The sequence below is a fragment of the Panulirus ornatus genome, chromosome 12 (genome assembly GCF_036320965.1).
Source record: "Panulirus ornatus isolate Po-2019 chromosome 12, ASM3632096v1, whole genome shotgun sequence".
Taxonomy (NCBI): domain Eukaryota; kingdom Metazoa; phylum Arthropoda; class Malacostraca; order Decapoda; family Palinuridae; genus Panulirus; species Panulirus ornatus.
The window spans coordinates 23,599,976-23,624,975 of NC_092235.1; the positions used below are offsets into that span (position 1 = coordinate 23,599,976).

Here is a 25,000-nt window from a genome sequence, read left to right on the forward strand (position 1 = left end):
TTCACCCGTTAGATGTAACTCATCCATCAACCTCCCTCACCCTACTATCTCCCTCGTCACCTATGACTCATCATTCATCCACCTTCACCCACCAGACTCTCATACCCTCCAAATCTTCAGTCTCATCCATCCCTCATCCGTCCAACATCTACTTCACTCATCTCATCCGCTCCACGCTTGACTGGTACATACATCTACCCCTCATCCAACTCATAGGTCAACCTCTTGTCCATACCCAGTCCTCCTCATCCACCTCACTACCTTTCATCCATCACAATCGTCATCCACCTCATCCTTTCCTCTAGTCTCTCATCATCCATCTCAATCCCCATTCATCCATCACTCATCCACATCAGTCTAACGCAATCCACTCCATATACAACCCTTAGGTTCTCATCCATTTCCTCATCCCCTTATCCTCCTCCAACCCTCCCATGTCATCCACCTCATCCACCCTCCGTTTGTTTAGATTTCCGTCCTCTCCTCCTGTATTATCACCTTCTGATCATATTCTATCCTAAATCATACACATTATTTTTCCTTTACAATTCTGACAACATTAACTTCAAGAACTGAATTTATAGTTAGAAATAATATATATATATATATATATATATATATATATATATATATATATATATATATATATATATATATATATATATATGGATTCAGTAAAAGGTCTCATACATAAGCTCATTAACTTCAAAACAATTACTTACAACTTTCCAGAGCATCTTTACTTAACATACTTAAACAAGATTTAAAAGATTTCTTGAGTAAAGACTAAGTTGTTTATCATATTTCTTTAAAGAAAGTCTAAAAAGTAAACAACTCTAAGAAATGCATTATCATTATTATTATTATTATTATTATTATTATTATTATTATCATTATCATCATTATTATCATTATTGTTAACATTATTATTGTTATTACTGTTATCAGTTATTATAATCATTATCATTACTATCATTTTATTATCAGATTATTATCATTATCATCATTATTAATCATGATCATTATCAGTTATCATTATTATTATTATAAGGGTTCACACCATTGTCCTCAATGGGTTACATATCTCTACATACTCACTCACTCACACACACAACACTGGACAACTCGTACATACACACACACACACACACACACACACACACACACACACACACACATAAGACTCGTCTTCGTTAACTTCATAGATTTACCTGCGGTGGAAGCTACGCGCTAGCCCTGAACCCCCCCCCCTTTTTTTTTTCTTTGCAAAATAACTTCAAATGTACATCTAAGTCTCTCTCTCTCTCTCCTTGCTTCATTATCTCTCCCCACTTCTCTCTCTCTCTCTCTCTCTCTCTCTCTCTCTCTCTCTCTCTCTCTCTCTCTCTCTCTCTCTCTCTCTCTCCCAGCCTTCCTTACACAATAAGAACCCATCCGCCTCAAGATGAACCACGTAAAAGTTACCAGAACACAAGGTTCATCTCTCCCCGCCAGCCAACACACGATGAACCCGCGTTCTATTTCACTTCGGACAAGTGAAGAAATGGATGTCATTATATTTCGTCCGGGATCTCAATTTTAAGACATTTATTCCTATGGACCCCAAGATGAAGATGACCGAGCACGAGCGAAACTAAAACATACAAAGACAACATTAAACACCATCAATATATACTAATGTATATACATTACCTGTATATATATATATATATATATATATATATATATATATATATATATATATATATATATATATTGGAAAGGATCTTTTCGTGTTTCATTTTCCTCATGGACTCATAGGAATATATATATATATATATATATATATATATATATATATATATATATATATATATATATATATATATATATATAAACTACCATGCACATTGTGTGATACGAAATATCATTAACAGGCAACAGCTCTACACATAAACATTTAATTCGTGTAATCTCTAAATCCCAGATGGTTTACAGTTAATAAAAGTCACAATAAACCAGTCTAATCGTAAACATCATATGTAAATATTATATGTATTATCCTTTGTCACTGTTGTCTTACATAATGACCTCAGTTTATTGTGACACACGTCTGTGTGTGTGTGACACGAGTCTAACTGTGTCAATGATGTAAATGTAAGAAAATATTATGCCAAAGGCATATAGAACTAACTCTGTTCAGAATAAGGTCTGGAAACATTGTCTATTTCACGTATCTATCACCCAACCAACCAACCAATCTATCATGCTGTCGACCTATATGTGTATGTTTGTATGTGTGTGTGTGTGTGTGTGTATGAGTGTGTAAGTGTGTGTGTGTGTGTGTGTGTGTGTGTGTGTGTGTGTGTGTGTGTATGTGTGTGTGTGTGTGTATGTGTGTATATGTGTGTGTGTGTGTGTGTGTGTGTGTGTGTGTGTGTGTGTGTGTGTGTGTGTAAGACAGTGAGCACAATAATACACAGCACCTTTCTTCCACCACAACAAGGAAGAGTGCGTCCACATTTCCACAGCTCGTACCACAACACACACACACACACACGAGTCTCGCAAGGTCATTCACAAAGAAAACGGGTCGCAGCGTCATCCCTTTCACGCAAGAGAAAAAACACCATGTTTCCCCCACTCACCTGTGTAGCGTCGGAGTACGGCGTGGTCGAATTAACGTCGACCTTCTGGGAGCCGAAGAGGAGCAGTTCATCTGTCTGGGGTCGGGACTGTGACCCGGTTTTACCGGTGTGACCCGGGTCCAAGTTCCGGTGGGGTTGACCCCTCTTCCCAGCCTCTCTGGAGGAAGGCATTGGGCCACACTTCTCATGATTGCTCTGGGCTGATGTGAACTTGACGAAGTTGTACGCCATGGTATCATTACAGCAAAAACTATAAGTGTTTGTAAGTAATAATAAGTGTTTATGTCAACCAAAAAAAAAAAAAATATAGTTAATTTTTTCCTTCTTTTCGTTTCCTTTTCAACACAATTTTTGTTTTTTTCTCTCTATCTTTTTTGTCACTTTTTTTTCTCTCCTCTTTATCTTCTCGCCCTTTTTTTTTTTTTTTTTCAACAACCGCTTTTTCTATGGGATCTTTTCTTTCCTGTGTCTTTACCAAACCTCTGTCATTACCTCATTAACAAAACCTTTCTACCTGTAAGCAAAAAAAAGAAAAAAAAAAATTAAAAAAAGGAAATCATTTAAATTTCTTACATTATCTTCACACACTCGTTTAAAAAATATATATATACTGTCCATTTATATACACAAGGAGTCACAACTTACAAAATAGAGTCTCCAGAGTTGTGATTTAATCATACACATTTCCTTATCACCTCAAACTCGATGTCACTTATCTATAGCTATATCTATCAGCAATATGTATTATCTATCAACAATATGTATTCACCTCAAAAGTAAATTATAAATGAACCTTGGAGTTGATATACCTTATACAGTGAATATATGATTCATTATACATTGTGCATCTACAACAAATACATATTTTACAACTAGTATACATGACGTAATACATAGAGCCAGTATTCACTACAACTTACAACTACACATTTCTACTTATGATCAATAAAGATACAACTTTTATAAAACAATGGGTATTGTAGCATATCAAACAGCTGTGACATAAAAAAATGTATAATAATTATCTAATAACTATTGAGATGTTTTATTATCATATCAATAAATTAGGTTAATCATTTTTTACAGTGATTAACAAGATAGGATGTGCAGCATAACTAATTAATCCCATGTCCCAATTATATTAGAAAAAAAATTCCATTATTTAAAAAAAAAGATGAATTAATCTCATAAATGAAACTGTGAAAAACGTACACACATAAAGGTGACTGAAGTCAAGACAATGATATATATATATATATATATTATATATATATATATATATATATATATATATATATATATATATATATATATATATATATTGGAAAGGATCACAATTTTGCGCGTGATCAAGATATTCCTATGAGTCCATGGGGAAAATGAAACACGATAAGTTCCCAAGTGCACTTTCGTGTAATCACATCATCAGGGGAGACACAAGAGAGAAATATAAGTCAGTTGATATACACTGAAGAGACGAAGCTAGGACGCCATTTGGACAATCACATGTTTACCTAATGGCGTCCAAGCTTCGTCTCTTCGATGTATATCACCTGACTGTTATATTTCTCTCTTGTGTCTCCCATGATGATGTGATTATTACACGAAAGTGCACTTGGGAACTTACCGTGTTTCATTTTCCCCATGGACTCATAGGAATATATATATATATATATGTGTGTGTGTGTGTGTGTGTGTGTGTGTGTATTATCAAGTAATATCTTATAGAAAATATATATAAATTTCCTCCATATTCATTATCAGTGCATTGTTACCACCACCACAACTCTATATTTACAGTTTTGCCAGAACCATAACACTATATCCACAGTATTACCACAACCACAACACTATATTTACAGTATTGCCAGAACCACAACTCTATATTTACAGTATTACCAGAACCACAACTCTATATTTACAGTATTACCAGAACCATAACACTATATCCACAGTATTACCACAACCACAACACTATATTCACAGTATTACCAAATCACAACACTATAGCCACATTAACACAAGCACAACCCCATGTTATGACAGTATTACCAGATCCACAACCCTACACTATCCCAGTGTTACCATAAACCCTTTTTACCCAACACAGTGTTGCCAAGACCACACCCATTCAAACCCTTAAGGTTGTCAACCCATCATTAAAACACTGTTGTCTGAACCGTATAGCCTAACCTTAAAACAACCTTAACCAAAACAAACAAGAAGTACAAGAAGATATTGCCTGAGAGAGAGAGAGAGAGAGAGAGAGAGAGAGAGAGAGAGAGAGAGAGAGAGAGAGAGAGTGTGTGTGTGTGTGTGTGTGTTTGAGAGAGAGTGTGTGTGTATGTATGTTGTTCGAAATATGCATCGTGTGTTTATGTGTGTATTTGTGTGTGTGTGTGTGTGTGTGTGTAAGAAAGTGTGTGTTTGAGAGAGTGTGTATGTATGTATGTTGTTCGAAGTATGCATCGTGTGTTTGTGTGTGTGTGTGTGTGTTTATGTCATGAATGTCCTTGTGTGTGTGTCTGTATATGTCCGTCCCGGTTGGTGTATGTATACATGTGTATGTATGTATTCGAGTGTGTTCTTTGTTATGTATATATACGAGTCAAAGATCAAATACATATATAAAACAGAACCTAAACTACATATATTAACAAAGGACATCCCACCTGGCTATTTTAAGTTCTGGGGTCCACTAACTTAACTATCTAAACCACCTTACCTAAGTTACCCCCCTTTAAGTACTCAAGTAACCAACGAACTTAGCCAAGTTCTCACGGACCTTCCAGGGACCTAAACTTAAGTTATGAGGGAACTTAGGAAGCTAACTTGTCTAAGTTCCCACGGATATGGGAAAAGGTGGTAACTTAAGAGTGTAATTACGGTGGAGCAAATTACAGGTGATGTGGAGGCAGAAAAATGGACTTTAGGTGGATGGGTAAAGTGTGTGTGTGTGTGTGTGTGTGTGTGTGTGTGTGTGTGTGTGTGTGTGTGTGTGTGGTGGATGAGAGACAGTGGAAGTGAGGACGTAAGTGGATGAAGCAAAGTAGTAGTGTGTGGATGGTGGTGGATGAGTAACAGTGGATGAAGCAGAGTAAGTGGTAGTTAGACGAGTGTAGATGGACTGTTGTGGAACACGGATGAGCCGTGTGGATGACCAGAGATGGATGATGATATGCCAAAGGGTCTCCACTTCCTCCAACATTCGTAAGTCCTTTTTTCCCCCCCTTGTCTTTTTCTTCCTTCTTTATCCCTTGTCGTCACCCTATCTATATTCCTTACTGTGGACCTTTCGTCCCTGGCTGGATGGATGGCTTGGAGCCTCCAACGTTAAAGAATAAACAATAAGTGGAGGGTGGATAAATAAACAATAAGTGGAGGGTGGATAAATAAATAATTCGCGGATGGAAAGGAATGAAGTACATGAACAAAAAGGGATTTTAATATGAAAAATAACGTGTGAAAATAGAAATGAGACACAATGTGACACATTGTGAGACATTAGGTAAATAGAAGAATGAGATAGATAGATAGATAGTTAAAGAAAGAAAGAGATTCCAAAAAAAGAAGTAAGACGAGAGAGAGAGAGAGAGAGAGAGAGAGAGAGAGAGAGAGAGAGAGAGAGAGAGAGAGAGAGAATGCCAAACAAGGGGGTAAGACCAAACAAAGATATACGCAGCTAAACCTCTCTCTCTCTCTCTCTCTCTCTCTCTCTCGATCTGACCTTTGACCTTACCCCAGCCTAATCCCTTGCGTACCATGATTTGATCCCTGAGAACGACGGTACGACCCTTGAGCAGGACGGTACGACCCCTGAGGATGATGGCCTAGCTTTCAACTGAAAAGGTAACCCATTATGCTCAAGGGTCGTACCGTCGTGCTCAAGGGTCGTACCGTCGTGCTCAAGGGGTCGTACCATCGTGCTCAAGGGTCGTACCATCGTGCTCAAGGGTCGTACCATCGTGCTCAAGGGTCGTACCATCGTGCTCAAGGGTCGTACCGTCGTGCTCAAGGGTCGTACCGTCGTGCTCAAGAAGGGTCGTACCATCGTGCTCAAGGGTCGTACCCTCGTACCCCAGAGGATTAAATACCAAACATACCAACATTTATGGATTCCGTATTATCATAATCTTCTCTTTTACGAACGTCAACAAAGACCTGATAAGTACAGGTCACGTAATAGATAAGACACTACAGTACCATCACAAACGAACGAACGAACGTACTATCTGCCATCTCTCTTTCTCTCATGCTGGGTGAGCACAACGCGCTACGCTAACCTGAGAGTGAAACATGTATCCCCCCGTCTCCCGTTTTCTATACCCTCTTCATTGTCGTTTAGCACCGCACGACCTGCACTCATCTCCAATCACCAAAACCCCGGGGTCGTTACGTCTCACTCATCACTTAAGCCTTCCAATTCACATGCATCATTCACTGCCACACCCCCCCCCCCCCCATTCATCACATTAATTATCCCATGTATAATTCATCCGGCTTTCTATCAACACTTCAAAGGTTAAGTCATTATGGTACTTTGTGACTAACACACGCAGATCATGTGATACCAGCTATCCACTTCACGGGGTAATCTAACATACATACATACATATGAATCTAAATTGCATTTCCCCAAAAGGATATTTCAAGATTCTACCATCATTACAATGGTTATTAACATATTCACACGCTCATTCTTATGGAGATGAAAATTCCTCCCATCACATATGCTAACTGCCAATTCCTTCATATTCTATTCATTTTTAGAAGCTCATGTTATCTAGACTTGAAATGCAATGGATTCCAATATCTTCCTTTGTGTTAACTGACATTTATCATAAATAGTTATTTAATTAATTGCAATGACACAAACACTACTCAGGACACTTGATCTCATTCGTAATAATAATAATAATAATAATGATAATAATAATAATAATAAAATAATAATTAATAACAATAATAATAATAATAATAATAATAATAATAATAATAATAATAAATATAATAATAATAATAATAATAATAATAATAATAATAATAATAATAATAATAATTCTCTTTGTCCTTCAGCCAAGCAAACGTAAACACAGGGGACGGCATTGAACAAGTTCCCAGAAAAGATAATGTTGGACCTCACACATACGTTGCTTGGGTCCAGCAACAGTTCCTCTCTCCCTCCCCTTATATATATATCTATTACTCCTAAAGGTATACACTCCCATGGTTATATAATACCCCCTATTTAAAATTCTTTATATCCCCTATTTAAATTTATATTATCCCAATTTTAAATTTTAGGCTACCCCTATTTCAATTTTATGCTATCCCTATTATAATTTCATGTTATCCCTATTTTGATAATTATACTATCCCTATCTTAGTTTTTATATTATCCCTATCTTAGTTTTTATACTCTTCCCTATTTTAGTTTTCATACTATCCCTATTTCATTTTATATGCTATCCCTATAATTAGTTGTTACCATTATGCGTTTTGATAACCATGATTTTAGATTCTACATCTGCCCTATTTCAAGTTATATACCACCCAATTCTAGGATCTTACACCTACATATTGAAATTTATTATTTCACTCTTATCTACCTTCCATTGTTCTGTGCCAACCCTATTTCAAGTTTCTCTATTTCCCTACGCCTCCCTAAACGTCTATTGCCCTTCGTATACACCCCATATATATATATATATATATATATATATATATATATATATATATAGAGAGAGAGAGAGAGAGAGAGAGAGAGAGAGAGAGGTTTGTTGACGATCTCTGGGAAACTTCGGGTTAAGAATGATACATCTGTGTTATCTTATCCAAACGAGAGGGTTTGATACGAGGCAAGGGGTTAAGGGGGAGGGTAAATAGGGGGAGGGTAAAGGGGGGGAGAGGAGGGGGGAGGGTTAAAGGGGGAGGGTAAATGGGTAAGGATGCAACGTGCTGAGTCAGTAGCCCCCTTAATGGGTAAACTCCAACACATCTTAAGAATTAACAAGTTATAAGAGATCCATCTATCTATTTGTATCTATCTATCTATCTATTTACCAATCTATCTGTGGCTTAGACACTCCTTTGTCACTGTCACTGTCCAGTGCTTATGTACTGCACCAACTCACAACTTGTATGTTCACTGTTTTATATAAGCCATTATTCACTGCTGCTGTTGCTGCGTTCAACTGTTCACTGCTTGGATATCAGTTCACACATTGCACTGATCACTGTTTTAGTCGTTCTGGTGTTCACTGTTGTGCGTAATGCGTAGTTCACTGTTTTATACATTATGGTTTTCCTTTGTTTTCTTTCATATTTTTTTCACTGCATGCACTGATCAAGGGGGTCACAGTGTCTCTTCCATTATTCAGTGGTTACAGTGAACAACACTTCTCTTCACTTCCTGGTTATACAGTCCTTATATACACTGTTTTTCACTGTATATGTGCACCACCAGAAGACGACCCATTCATCACAGAACTCACTGCTCGTCTTGCCATTAAATGCCACACTTCACAGCCTCACTGTTCATAAACTGTTGTTCACTGTTCTTGTTCTTCACATCTTTCACTGCACTGTTCACTGTCCTCGGTGTGTCTGTCATCATTCCATTCATCCTCAGCGACTTTTCAGGGACATATATATATATATATATATATATATATATATATATATATATATATATATATATATATATATATATATTTCACATACAAAGCAGAAATAACTAAACTCCCCCAACACACACACACACACACACACTCTCTCCCTCTACCATCTGAGTCTGCATCGCATTTAATCAATATCTACATAAAGCCTTCGCTCTACACCTCCCTCTCTTATCGAACATCCAACCTGGAGCTGAAATCTGTTTTGTGGGTTGTCGGCTTTTCGTAAGACAGCGAACAACCGTTTTAACGAACCCCCTTGTCTCACACAAACACCCCATCGCCAGTGTAATACAACGCAATATATATATATATATATATATATATATATATATATATATATATATATATATATATATATATATATATATATACTGAGCTTAGGCACGGAAGTACATAATACTCTAACGATCGTAATGGACGAGGGACGGGCTTGCTGTAACAAGCCCTTACATAGAAAACCACCACCTCCCCCCCACACACTCCATATCTGTCATTAACAAACTCAAAAGACCTAACTCAGTCCTCCCCTCTCCTCTCCCCCCCTCACACACACACTTGACCCTCAATGTTGTTTTCCTCTGAAGGTCCTTATTAAAGGGGGGGAGGGGGGCCCCCACTCGGCTTGGTACCTAAGCATAACAGCTTCTGGGTTTGGTCCAAGCGCGCGCGTGTATAAGACGAGGAGACGCGAGAAGACGTCCACCCTCCCGTGACTCTCGCGCGGCACTGCCAGACGAAGCTGCCGCGCCGCCTGTGTTTGGGTCTACCAGCTGATTGGGTGACGTCACGGCTACCGCGTCTCGAATGTCTGTATGTCTGTCTCATTTTATCGGCCTCCCCTGGCTATAGCTAACTCACCAGTGCCATCTATAGCTATCACCACCGGCTATAGCGAGTCCCCGAGTGGGCTAGGGCCCCAAATATAGCTAGAGGGAGGAGGATAAGAGAGTCTGACGGGAGGACGGAGAAGCGCGCGCACGTGTCGACCAAAGCGGCACAAACAAACATTGATTCGGTGCTGCTGCTGTTGCCATGCAAGGGTGGCGCGCCCTTGTTGATGTTGGCGCGGCGTTGATGTCGTCCGTGTGGGGTTGATGATGGTGTGTGTGTGTGGGAGGAGAGGAGGAAGGAGGGTGTGTGTGTGTGTGTGAAGGAGGGTGTGTGTGTGGGCGTTGATGTGTGTGTGTGTGTGTGGGTGTAGAGGGTGTGTGGGTGTGTATATATGTGATGGCTTTGTTACGAAAGACTGGCGAGGGTGGGCGTGTGTGTGGGGGGGGGGGGAGATGTGTTGATGTTGCCATGGTGTCGCGGTCATGTTTGTTTGTTTGTGTGTGTGTGTGTGGGGGGTGAGGGGGGGGGTGGTGTTATTGATGTTATTAAAGATGCGCTTCAAAGCGTTACTCGTGTTAATGGGTGTGTTACGTGTGGTGTTACGTGTGGTGTTACTGACGGTCCACGTAACTTCCTTGTTGATCTTGTGGGATAGTGATGTGCAAATTGGAGTGAGGAACGGATCGTGTGGGGCTTGGCTCTCTGTTTTGCCCCTAGTTATGTAAGAGACAACAAAAACAACAACAATAACAACACATACTGTGGTGGTGGTGGTGTGTGTGTGTGTGTGTGTGTGTGTGTGTGTGTGTGTGTGTGTGTGTGTGTACGGTTCCCCCGAGCCCTTGTCTCTCTCTCTGCACGTGAGTGTAAATAATCCCTTCCTCCTCTCCTTGCACGCGAGTGTGGGAGGTCGCCCGCACGTGCGTGCATCACGCCAAAGAAAAATCACCTTACATATAAAAACACACTCGTACATTGTCACTAAGGAAAACATTGTGACAAGACAATGACAAGCTTTGGCTTCGTATATCTTAGTCATAATGAACGCAAATCAGTTCTTAATTTCAATCTAAAAAAAAAAATATTTCATATTCTTTGAAATATTTTCCCCACAGAGACGATTTGTTTCTTTACTGTTTCTTTACGGAATTGGAGGTTTAAACGAGGTTCCTTGTTTTATTGCGTTTGTTATACGTTTTTTTTATGCTTTTGTTATACAATATCTAAACACCCAATGGCGTCGTAGCTACGTCTCTTCGTTGTATATCAATTGAGTGTTATATTTCTTTCTTGTGTCTCCCCTGATGATGTGATTATTACACGAAAGTGCACTTGGGAACTTTTTGTTTCATTATCCACGTGGTCTCATAGGAATATATATATATATATATATATATATATATATATATATATATATATATATATATATATATATATACATAAAATTTACGAGTTTAAAGGATTTTTTTTAGCTTAATTAGCTATGCAGGTCTACATACATACAAATTAGCAGCGAAATATCAACACTTCTGTCTGACAAGGAGAAACATATAGACTCTAATTCAGATGGCTAAACCTAATTACTGTTTAGGGCGTACTAACTCATTTATTACGGATATAAAAAAGAATAAACCTTTCAAAAACACTAATTAACAACAAACATACACCAAACGTCAACAAAACACAGATGTGCAAAAGTGTGAACTGTTTACCTTAGTGGAAAATGGGGTGTTTAGTTTCAAGTATTCTATCACAGATTTCACAGTAACTGCGTCTCTATATCCTTGTATACTTCCGAAGTATATATATATATATATATATATATATATATATACTCATTTCATTCGCCATTTTCCGCGTTAGTGAGGTAGCGTTAAGAGCAGAGGACTGAGCCTTTGAGGGAATATCCTCACTTGGCTTCCTTCTCTGTTCCTTCTTTAGGAAAATCAAACACGAGAGGGGAGGATTTCCAGCCGCCCGCAGCTCCCTCCACTTTTAGTCGCCTCTTACGACACGCAGGGAATAAGTGGGAATTATATATATATATATATATATATATATATATATATATATATATATATATATATATATATATATATATATATATATATATCGTTAAAGAGTTCATTCAATGAATCTACTTCAAGTAGGTGTTCTTATCTTTACAATACTTGGAACACATCTTTTTTCTTATATATCTACATAATTTACAATACATTGTTTACCCAGGTAAAAGAGGAAAACTGTAAACATTTGATGATGTAAGGATGTCAAAGGTAAAACAAGATATGGAAAGATGAAGAGGAATAATATAGATTTAGAATACAATATAGATTTAGAATGTAATATAGATTTAGAATGTAATATAGATTTAGAATGTAATATAGATTTAGAATATAATATAGATTTAGAATGTAATATAGATTTAGAATATAATATAGATTTAGAATATTCATTCCTACATCAATCTTGACAAGAAGACAGGTTACCTGTCTAGTTTAATGAAACATATACCTCCAGGTGATAAAATAATTAGCAGAACCATTGAGGAATACATCTTTAAGAACAGTCTTCGGGAAACCTACAGACAGAGAAGATATTTGGTTGAATATCAGACTCCAAGAATGAATATCATTTCTGTATAATCTATTATCTATTAGTTCATAGTGAAATATTTTGCATACATACAAGCTACATGAATAAGGACATGGTCATGTAGAACCAGGGTATATAAATGGCAATATCACATATCACTCGTTTGCCTATTAACTACCACAAACTACCACTCTAACAGCCTTGTGATGTAACAAACAATTTTCAAATGACCATTTAGATTTTATTTAAGAATGATCTTCCACCCATTATTTCTGCACATCCACCCTTACATCACCTTACGTTACTGAAACACATAACACGTTCTGCTGTGTCTTATACACGTACTTTACACACACACACACACACACACACATCAAAGCTGAAGGAAAGGGAGGGAAAAGACAATTGACCTAGCATGACCAAATTATTAACCATACGAGAATATTGCTTTTACACTGGCATGGTTGCCATGTACTGCCATGACCAACCCTACATATGGCGTGTATTGATTATGTATTATGTGTTTCTAAGCAGAACTGGCCTTGCTTATACGCATCAAAATACGTAGAGCTATTTGCATATGGAATACATATGCTCTGTGTCTTGCATGTATATATATATATATATATATATATATATATATATATATATATATATATATATATATATATATATATCATCAAACTTATTCGCGTCCTGATGGTTGATAAAAGACACACCTATCTATCCAAACAGGTCAAATAGACATTTATCCTCTCCTTACACAAGATTCTGAGATGATTCTACAAAGATCAAGGACCAGGTATTCAAATTGATTTTGGCCAATGTTATGTATATATATTACGCATCGACACAAACACAATGGAATGTGTGAAGGCTTTGCTGGTCGGGAACATCTGACGTGTACGATCACTTGAGAATGATGATGTTATGATGTGACGACCCCATGACCTATGACCCGAAGGAGGTCAGAAGGTCAATCATCAGGTCATCAGCCATTAAGGGTCAACATCATAGAGGTCACTGTGTCTCATTGTTGTGCTCAGGGATCGAACTGTCGTGCTCAGGGGTGTGTATATATATATACATATATATATATATATATATATATATATATATATATATATATATATATATATATATGGTTTGGATGGTATTGCAGTGGAATTTATTAAAAAAAGGGGGTGACTGTATTGTTGACTGGTTGGTAAGGTTATTTAATGTATGTATGACTCATGGTGAGGTGCCTGAGGATTGGCGGAATGCGTGCATAGTGCCATTGTACAAAGGCAAAGGGGATAAGAGTGAGTGCTCAAATTACAGAGGTATAAGTTTGTTGAGTATTCCTGGTAAACTATATGGGAGGGTATTGATTGAGAGGGTGAAGGCATGTACAGAGCATCAGATTGGGGAAGAGCAGTGCGGTTTCAGAAGTGGTAGAGGATGTGTGGATCAGGTGTTTGCTTTGAAGAATGTATGTGAGAAATACTTAGAAAAGCAAATGGATTTGTATGTAGCATTTATGGATCTGAAGAAGGCATATGATAGAGTTGATAGAGATGCTCTGTGGAAGGTATTAAGAATATATGGTGTGGGAGGCAAGTTGTTAGAAGCAGTGAAAAGTTTTTATCGAGGATGTAAGGCATGTGTACGTGTAGGAAGAGAGGAAAGTGATTGGTTCTCAGTGAATGTAGGTTTGCGGCAGGGGTGTGTGATGTCTCCATGGTTGTTTAATTTGTTTATGGATGGGGTTGTTAGGGAGGTAAATGCAAGAGTCCTGGAAAGAGGGGCAAGTATGAAGTCTGTTGGGGATGAGAGAGCTTGGGAAGTGAGTCAGTTGTTGTTCGCTGATGATACAGCGCTGGTGGCTGATTCATGTGAGAAACTGCAGAAGCTGGTGACTGAGTTTGGTAAAGTGTGTGGAAGAAGAAAGTTAAGAGTAAATGTGAATAAGAGCAAGGTTATTAGGTACAGTAGGGTTGAGGGTCAAGTCAATTGGGAGGTGAGTTTGAATGGAGAAAAACTGGAGGAAGTGAAGTGTTTTAGATATCTGGGAGTGGATCTGTCAGCGGATGGAACCATGGAAGCGGAAGTGGATCATAGGGTGGGGGAGGGGGCGAAAATTTTGGGAGCCTTGAAAAATGTGTGGAAGTCGAGAACATTATCTCGGAAAGCAAAAATGGGTATGTTTGAAGGAATAGTGGTTCCAACAATGTTGTATGGTTGCGAGGCGTGGGCTATGGATAGAGTTGTGCGCAGGAGGATGGATGTGCTGGAAATGAGATGTTTGAGGACAATGTGTGGTGTGAGGTGGTTTGATCGAGTAAGTAACGTAAGGGTAAGAGAGATGTGTGGAAATAAAAAGAGCGTGGTTGAGAGAGCAGAAGAGGGTGTTTTGAAATGGTTTGGGCACATGGAGAGAATGAGTGAGGAAAGATTGACCAAGAGGATATATGTGTCGGAGGTGGAGGGAACGAGGAGAAGAGGGAGACCAAATTGGAGGTGGAAAGATGGAGTGAAAAAGATTTTGTGTGATCGGGGCCTGAACATGCAGGAGGGTGAAAGGAGGGCAAGGAATAGAGTGAATTGGAGCGATGTGGTATACAGGGGTTGACGTGCTGTCAGTGGATTGAATCAAGGCATGTGAAGCGTCTGGGGTAAACCATGGAAAGCTGTGTAGGTATGTATATTTGCGTGTGTGGACGTGTGTATGTACGTGTGTATGGGGGTTGGGCCATTTCTTTCGTCTGTTTCCTCGCGCTACCTCGCAAACGCGGGAGACAGCGACAAAGTATAAAAAAAAAAAAAAAAAAAAATATATATATATATATATATATATATATATATATTCCTATGAAAAATTGTGATCCTTTCCAATATATATATATATATATATATATATATATATATATATATATATATATATATATATATATATGTGTGTGTGTTATTAATCATTTGATGAGAAATAGTGAAATTATTAAGGTAATGTGCATTGAAAATCCTTCTATCTGTGAGAGAGAGAAATGTTGGATCATTGCTCGACCGATCAAATGGATTAATAGTCGCGTTCAAATGAAACAGGAATTATTCACGAATATGTACACCAGTTATACACATATATGTACACCAGTTATACATATGTTTAAAGGGGAAAATCTAGACATGAATGTTATTTCCTCACGTCTGAAGTAAAGGAAACATATTGTTGGTTGGTGATGGTACAGGAATGTGTTTTTGAAGATAATATTAGAGATTATCCTTACCTTGCCAGAAAGAAATATCTATATACATATATATTCTGATAAGTGGTTCACACATACACACTATATATATATATATATATATATATATATATATATATATATATATATATATATATATATATATATATATATATATATTACTATGAGTCCACGGGGAAAATGAAACACGATAAGTTCCCAAGTGCACTTTCGTGTAATAATCACATCATCAGAGAAGATACAGAGAAATATAACAGTCAGTTGATATACAACGAAGAGACATAGCTAGGACGCCATTTTTTTTTTCCAAAAGAAAGAACAGAGAAGGGGGCCAGGTGAGGATATTCCCTCAAAGGCCCAGTCCTCTGTTCTTAACACGCTACCTCGCTAATGCGGGAAATGACGAATAGTACGAAAGAAAAGAAAGAATATATATATATATATATATATATATATATATATATATATATATATATATATATATATATATATATTCGTATGTACTTTTGTTAGGTTCTCTATCTCTCTCTCTCTCTCTCTCTCTCTCTCTCTCTCTGATACCTCCCCCACCCACCCATCTATTCAAACTGCTCCCCATAAAACACGACAGCTCGCAACTGTCAGCCTGTATTAAGTGGGGTTCGAACCCTGGTCTTCCTATTCTCTCGCTGCACCAGAGAGCTGGTTGGATGGTGGGATTCGAAGGTGGAAGGAAGCATTCTGAGACGAACTGGGTCAAGGGGGATAAAACTGTGGGTGGTAGGAAGGGTGAGGGCGGAGAGGGAAGGCAAGCTGAAAGAATTCAAGCTTAAAAAGTTCCAAGCTGAGAGAGTTTAGAGATGGTTCAAGATGGTTTTAAGCTGGAAACAAAAAAAATATCCACAATGAAAGTGCTTAAGCTGAAGGTTTTAATGTGAGAGAATTTAAGCTGAATAGGGGATCAAGCTTGAGACAGCTGAAGCTGATGGGGAATATATAAGAGAATATGGGCGTAGAGGATAAAGGGCGTGTTCACATCATGAATTATCTTTTTTTTTTAAACATAGTTAAAACAATATGTTCACTAAGATAGTGGTTTAAGATAGTGGTTTAAGATAGTGGTTTACGTCGAGATTAAAAAAAAAAAGAGATAAGAGAAAGTTCTACTGATACAAGGGAACTCTACCTGGAACTTTTTGAACTTTGAAGCCCTTTTTTTCAGTTCAAACCCCCACCTCAGCTTTTAAACCATCTCAGCTGCAACTCTCATTTCCAAATCTTTCTAAGCTTGACTCCTTTAAGCTTGACCCCCTCCCCCAACCCCCCCCCCCTTGACCCAGATGGTCCTGGAATGGATCATTCCGTCTTCGAATCCCACCACCAAACCAGCTCTGGTGGCGCGTGGGTCTAGGGGAGGACCAGGGTTCGAACCCCGCTCAATATAGGTCGACTGTTAAAAAGCTGTCGTGTTTTATCAGTGGGTTTAAATGGGGGGGGGGAGGGCTTGTTTGGATAGATGGGGTGATTAGCGGAGTACCCAGGAGAGAGAGAGAGAGAGACAGAGAGAGAGAGAGAGAGAGAGAGAGAGAGAGAGAGAGAGAGAGAGAGTACCACGTGTTATGACTGTCTCGCAAGCGGCGGTATGACCACGTGCAAGTGATTGAGACACGTGGTCGTTAGCATGTAATTACGAAGGGGGGGGAGAGGGGAGGGGAGGGGTGTGTAGGTGTGTGTGTATGGGGGGGGGGGGGGGGAAGGTTATGGCTCAAGTTTGGCAAGGTGTGGTAGATGTGTTGTGTTATGTTGTGGTAGGGAGAGACAGATGTGTGGAAGGGAGAGACAGGTGTGTGGTAGGGAGAGACAGATGTGTGGTAGGGAGAGACAGATGTGTGGTAGGGAGAGACAGATGTGTGGAAGGGAGAGACAGATGTGTGGTAGGGAGAGACAGGTGTGTGCTAAAGGATTAGTTTATCTACAGATAACTAAAGTACATTTAATGATAACCAAGCAAGGTTAATCTATGTTTCGATAACTGGGCAACACTAAACCACACCTGCACATAACTGGGCAACGTACAACCATGTCTAGCTAGGAGTAAACATGGTACAACCAAGTCTAGATATAACTGAAAGGGTACAACCCCATCTAGACACAACCGAACACGGTACAACCACGTCCAGATTATAAATGAATCGGGTACAACCACATCTAGTTATAACAACAGGGTACAACCACATCTAGTTATAACAACAGGGTACAACCACATCTAGTTATAACAACAGGGTACAACCACATCTAGTTATAACAACAGGGTACAACCACATCTAGTTATAACAACAGGGTACAACCACATCTAGTTATAACAACAGGGTACAACCACATCTAGTTATAACAACAGGGTACAACCCCGTCCAGACACAACCGAACAGGGTACAACCACACCGGATAATAACTGAATCGGGTACAACCACGTCAAATGATGGGTCGTTAAGGTACTAAACAATCAATTCTGGGCACACAAAAACCACACACCACCAGCCCGCGTCTCCCCCACCCCCCCCTCCCCCCCTTTAAATGATGGTTATAAACAACAGCGACCTTGTGGCAACCTGTCTCTCTCTCTCTCTCTCTCTCTCTCTCTCTCTCTCTCTCTCTCTCTCTATCTATCTCTATCTATCTATCTATCTATCTTGCTCTCTCTCTAGAAATGAAGATGATCCGACTCATAAAAGAGAGAGAGAGAGAGAGAGAGAGAGAGAGAGAGAGAGAGAGAGAGAGAGAGAGAGAGAGAGAGCGACCTTGTCTTTGGCAGCGCTTCTCCGCTAACCTCAGCACACGCTTCTAGCGTATCAAAAGCAAGTCATCGCTAACTAACGTTTCTTTATATATATATATATATATATATATATATATATATATATATATATATATATATATATATATATATTCCCTTATCTTCTATCTTAATGTCTCTCTTTCCATCACTTGATTACATCAACGTAATCTTAATCTTTCCCTCAATTTCCCCTCCTAATCATCTAACCCAATCACCTCCTCTTTCCCTCCTCCTCCAACACCTTCTTCCAATCCCCATCATCCACCACCTAATCTAATCCCTCTTTTTAAACTTACCCAATCATCGCCAACAACTCCTTCCTCTCTTCCTCCAAATCCCTCTCTCCTGCAAATCCCCCCTATTCTCTCGTCCCTCCTCCTCCTCCAAATCCCTCTCTCCCCTCCTCCTCCTCCTCCAAATCCCTCTCTCCCCTCCTCCTCCTCCTCCAAATCCCTCTCTCCCCTCCTCTTCCTCCTCCAAATCCCTCTCTCCCCTCCTCTTCCTCCTCCAAATCCCTCTCTCCCCTCCTCCTCCTCCAAATCCCTCTCTCCCCTCCTCTTCCTCCAAATCCCTCTCTCCCCTCCTCCTCTTCCTCCAAATCCCTCTCTCCCCTCCTCTTCCTCCTCCAAATCCCTCTCTCCCCTCCTCCTCCTCCTCCAAATCCCTCTCTCCCCTCCTCCTCCTCCAAATCCCTCTCTCCCCCTCCTCCTCCAAATCCCTCTCTCTCCTCCTCCAAATCCCTCTCTCCCCTCCTCCTCCAAATCCCTCTCTCCCCCTCCTCCTCCTCCTCCTCCAAATCCCTCTCTCTCCTCCTCCTCCTCCTCCAAATCCCTCTCTCTCCTCCTCCTCCAAATCCCTCTCAGGCGTCTTTGTAAGCGTCATCCATTCACATCGCTCACAAAACACGAGCCAGACCTGCACACAGATGCGGTGTTGCCAAACATCGCGCCCTTACCACCCCTCACTCCCCAGGTTCGACTCCCTCTTCCCTCCCTCCCTCCTCCTCCAACCTCCCTCTTCTTCTTCTTCTTCATCTTCTCTTTCTACTGTTTCTTCTACGTTGATCTTGTAGGTGTAGAGAGAGAGAGAGGGAGATAATCAGAGGGTTTTTTTTCTTTATTTACGTAGTGATCTAAAAGGCCCCTCACAGGATGTGATGGAGGATAAAAGCGAAGATCTATTTTCCATCATGATCCATCTATCTGGCAGGCCCCCCCTCCCCCCCTACCCCAAGACTTAACCTGCCGCAGGTGCCAGCTCGTCTAACGACAAAGTCATTTTTAAACGCTCTAAAAATCCCCAAAAAACCACCCAAACCAATCACTTAGAATCAAATACATGTAATAAAATAATTATATATATATAGCCTTTCATTGATGATAATCGATGGGTTAATATAAGGGATAAAATAGAATATATTAATCACTCATTGGTCACCTATGTGTGTCAGTTGGGGTGAGGTGACTATGGCAACACTGTTCCTGGGGTCCGTCTAGCAGGAGGAGGGTCAGGTGACTATGGCAACACTGTTCCTGGGGTCCGTCTAGCAGGAGGAGGGTCCGCGCGGGCCGGGCCAGGTCGCTGAACCTTCTGCTTCACACACCAGATCGAAGAGTCTGGCTCTGGGGGGGTTTTCTCTCCTTCCTTCCTTCTTTCTTCCTTCTTTTTAACGTTCTATCCCTCTTGATACATCTACTCCATCTCCTCTTTAAGGGCGAGGGCGTCTCGGGTTAGGTAAAGAAGAGATGGGAGGCCCCCCCCCACGCGAACCCTCCCCTACACAACATGGCGTAGTTCACAGGTAAATTGGTGGTTCGTGGCAGCGTTGCAAGCTGCCCACTAGGCTGGCTGGCTGGGTACGTCTCGGCCCTTTTTACGTTGGCAACGCTGCATTACTCCTCCTCCTCCTCCTACGCCTCCCTCCCTCCCTCCAACACCCTCCCTCCCTCCCTCCCTTCCCTCCAACACCCTCCCTCCCTTCCCTCCAACGTCAGTATTGACAATAATCATAAACCTTTATATAAACCCAACTCTCTCTCTTTCTCTCTCTCTTTCTAAATCACATTTTCACGGCCTATTTTACACATGATCAAGGATTTGATGAAGTTGATCAAGGTGTGAATGTTAGGGATGTAGGATAATTATTCCAGGATGTTATGAAGGATTAAGTGTTTCAAAGTACATAGAGGACTCGGGAGGGATTGGCAACACTAGTCCTAAGGCTGGGGTCTAGGTTAGATGATGGGCGTTGGCGGCGCTGTGTGTGTGTGTGTGTGTGTGTGTGTGTGTGTGTGTGTGTGTGTGTGTGTGTGTGTGTGTATTTGTTCTTTGTTTTGTGTGGCTTAAGGGGGGGGGGGATAAGCCCAGGAAACCCCCCCCCTAAACAATGATATGTTTGTTTGTCAAAGTCTAACCTAACCAGTACTTAAAACACGGATGGGATTTAATATATCTTTCTTATTATCTTTTTTTTTTTAAATGTTGGGGGACGAAGAGAGAGAGAGAGAGAGAGAGAGAGAGAGAGAGAGAGAGAGAGAGAGAGAGAGAGAGAGAGAGAGAGAGAGAGAGAGAGAGAGAGAGAGAGAGAGAGAATGTTTATAGAATGAATTAAAATCAGGATTTATCTCCAGATTATATATATATATATATATATATATATATATATATATATATATATATATATATATATATATATATATATATATCGATTTGTATTCGATGATCAGCACGGCAATGTAGCTGGCACCTGAGCACGGCAATATAGCCAGCTCCTGAGCACGACTTTGAAGTAACACGGTACGACCCTTGATTATGATGGTCTAGCCTTAGATTTGACCGTCGTGCTCAAGGGTCGTACCGTCGTGCTCAAGGGTCGTACCGTCGTGGTCAGGTCGTACCGTCGTGGTCAAGGGTCGTACCGTCGTGGTCAAGGGTCGTACCGTCGTGCTCAAGGGTCGTACCGTCGTGGTCAAGGGTCGTACCGTCGTGGTCAGGTCGTACCGTCGTGCTCAAGGGTCGTAACGTCGTGGTCAAGGGTCGTACCGTCGTGCTCAAGGGTCGTACCGTCGTGCTCAAGGGTCGTACCGTTGTGGTCAGATCGTACAGTCGTGCTCAAGGGACGTACCGTCGTGCTCAAGGGTCGTACCGTCGTGGTCAGGTCGTACCGTCGTGGTCAGGTCGTACCGTCGTGCTCCACGGGGCTAATCCAGGAAACACGTCCACGATGACCTTTGACCTTCACGTCATAATGAGAAGGGGCGATAACACGGGGCAAGAAAGACATATGCTGACGATGGCCGTAAGGGTCGAGAATCCCGGAGACCCGACACGCACTCTTCGTCTCTAACGTGTTTGTTTAAACAAATACAAACACAGGAGAGACACATGAGCCCCAATTTACATGAGTAAGTAAATGATTTACAAGAATGGAATATGTAAAAGACAAATTGTATGATACATAAATAAATTATTTACAAGAGACTTGGTTTTGGGGGGGTGGAGGGGGGACTGAGACATCACTCGGTAAATAAATGTGTAAAAAAAAAACCGAGTTTGTAAATGATTTACTAGTTATTGGCGTAAGCAAAAATCGATGAATGACATGATAAATAATTATTAAAAATAATTAAGAACAGGAAGAAACGGGTGAAAAATTATGAATAAGATGAAACAGTCATAATAATGATAGAAATAACATTACGTTATAACAGATAATAAAAAACATAATACACAGATATATCAATAAATAACTCAATTAAAAAACAAAATTAAGGATACCAAAAATCATATATATATATATATATATATATATATATATATATATATATATATATATATATATATATATTTTTTTTTTTTTTTTTTTTTTTTTTTTTTTTTTTTATACTTTGTCGCTGTCTCCCGCGTTTGCGAGGTAGCGCAAGGAAACAGACGAAAGAAATGGCCCAACCCCCCCCCCCCCCCCCATACACATGTACATACACACGTCCACACACGCAAATATACATACCTACACAGCTTTCCATGGTTTACCCCAGACGCTTCACATGCCTTGCTTCAATCCACTGACAGCACGTCAACCCCTGTATACCACATGACTCCAATTCACTCTATTTCTTGCCCTCCTTTCACCCTCCTGCATGTTCAGGCCCCGATCACACAAAATCTTTTTCACTCCATCTTTCCACCTCCAATTTGGTCTCCCTCTTCTCCTCGTTCCCTCCACCTCCGACACATATATCCTCTTGGTCAATCTCTCCTCACTCATTCTCTCCATGTGCCCAAACCATTTCAAAACACCCTCTTCTGCTCTCTCAACCACGCTCTTTTTATTTCCACACATCTCTCTTACCCTTACGTTACTTACTCGATCAAACCACCTCACACCACACATTGTCCTCAAACATCTCATTTCCAGCACATCCATCCTCCTGCGCACATCTCTATCCATAGCCCACGCCTCGCAACCATACAACATTGTTGGAACCACTATTCCCTCAAACATACCCATTTTTGCTTTCCGAGATAATGTTCTCGACTTCCACACATTTTTCAAGGCTCCCAAAATTTTCGCCCCCTCCCCCACCCTATGATCCACTTCCGCTTCCATGGTTCCATCCGCTGAGAAACTGCAGAAGCTGGTGACTGAGTTTGGTAAAGTGTGTGGAAGAAGAAAGTTGAGAGTAAATGTGAATAAGAGCAAGGTTATTAGGTACAGTAGGGGTGAGGGTCAAGTCAATTGGGAGGTGAGTTTGAATGGAGAAAAACTGGAGGAAGTGAAGTGTTTTAGAATTTTATATATATATATATATATATATATATATATATATATATATATATATCTTACTTTGTCGCTGTCTCCCGCGTTAGCGAGGTAGCGCAAGGAAACAGACGAAAGAATGGCCCAACCCACCGACATACACATGTATGTACATAAACGTCCACACACGCACATATACATACCTATACAGTTCAACGTATACATACATACACATACACAGGCATATGCATATACAGACATGTACATATTCATACTTGCTGCCTTCATCCATTTCCGTCGTCACCCCGCCACACATGAAATAACAACCCCCTCCGCCCGCATGTGCGCGAGGTAGCGCTAGAAAAAGACAACAAAGGCCACATTCGTTCACACTCAGTCTCTAGCTGTCATGTGTAATGCACCGAAACCACAGCTCCCTTTCCACATCCAGGCCCCACAAAACTTTCGATCGTTTACCCCAGACTCTTCACATGCCCTGGTTCAATCCATTGACAGCACGTCGACCCCGGTATACCACATCGTTCCAATTCACTCTATTCCTTGCACGCCTTTCACCCTCCTGCATGTTCAGGCCCCGATCACACAAAATCTTTTTCACTCCATCTTTCCACCTCCAATTTGGTCTCCCACTTCTCCCCGTTCCCTCCACCTCCGACACATATATCCTCTTGGTCAATCTTTCCTCACTCATTCTCTCCATGTGCCCAAACCATTTCAAAACACCCTCTTCTGCTCTCTCAACCACGCTCTTTTTATTACCACACATCTCTCTTACCCTTTCATTATAGACAGACAGACAGACAGATACACAGTTAGACAGATAAACATAAATAGACAGACATACAGGTAGATAGATAGATAAACCGATAGACATCAAAGCGAAGCAACGTTTCTAGTGACGTCACAATGACGTACAGGAAGATAGCGGCCAGAGCGAGTGTGTGTGTCGTTATAAATCTAGGCTTAGCGAAGGCTGGGGCGGCCCTTACTACGTCAGGGTACGTTGTAACGTTCGTTATACACGAGGGTAACACGCACGCACGCACGCATGACCTCATTTCATAGCGTCATGAAGGTCAAGACACACACACACACACACACACACACGAGTCAGTACGGGTTAGCCCGGGGTCGAAGATGCCAGGGTTCGAATCCAGTCCTTGTAGTTGACCCACATCCAACCCAGGTGTTCAATCTCCCCCTTAGGTCCGGGTGATGAATGAGTTACTTGGCTTAGACTGGTGTGTGTGTGTGTGTGTGTGTGTGTGTGTGTGTGTGTGTGTGTGTGTGTGTGTGTGTGTGTGTGTGTGTGTGTGTGTGTGTGTGTGTGTGTGTGTGTGTGTGTCTGTGTGTCTATATCAGAAAGTTGAACTTTTTTAAATATAAGTGAATTAAAACTTATAAAACTTTCCTTCTCCCATTTGGGG

General features: G+C 40.4%; 1 protein-coding gene across 3 annotated transcripts in view; it reads right to left on the reverse strand.

Moving 5' to 3' along the window:
* Window positions 1-25,000, reverse strand: part of LOC139751864 (uncharacterized) — a 160,160-nt gene that overhangs the window by 76,702 nt on the left and 58,458 nt on the right. For 2 of the 3 annotated variants that reach the window (XM_071667505.1, XM_071667507.1), the window contains one exon: window positions 2,628-3,141. In XM_071667505.1, coding sequence (XP_071523606.1) covers window positions 2,628-2,858 — 231 coding nt within the window. In that variant the 5' untranslated portion in view covers window positions 2,859-3,141. Of the gene's footprint in view, window positions 1-2,627; window positions 3,142-9,936; window positions 10,061-25,000 lie in introns of those variants that run through there. The other variant, XM_071667506.1, reaches the window with a different exon arrangement.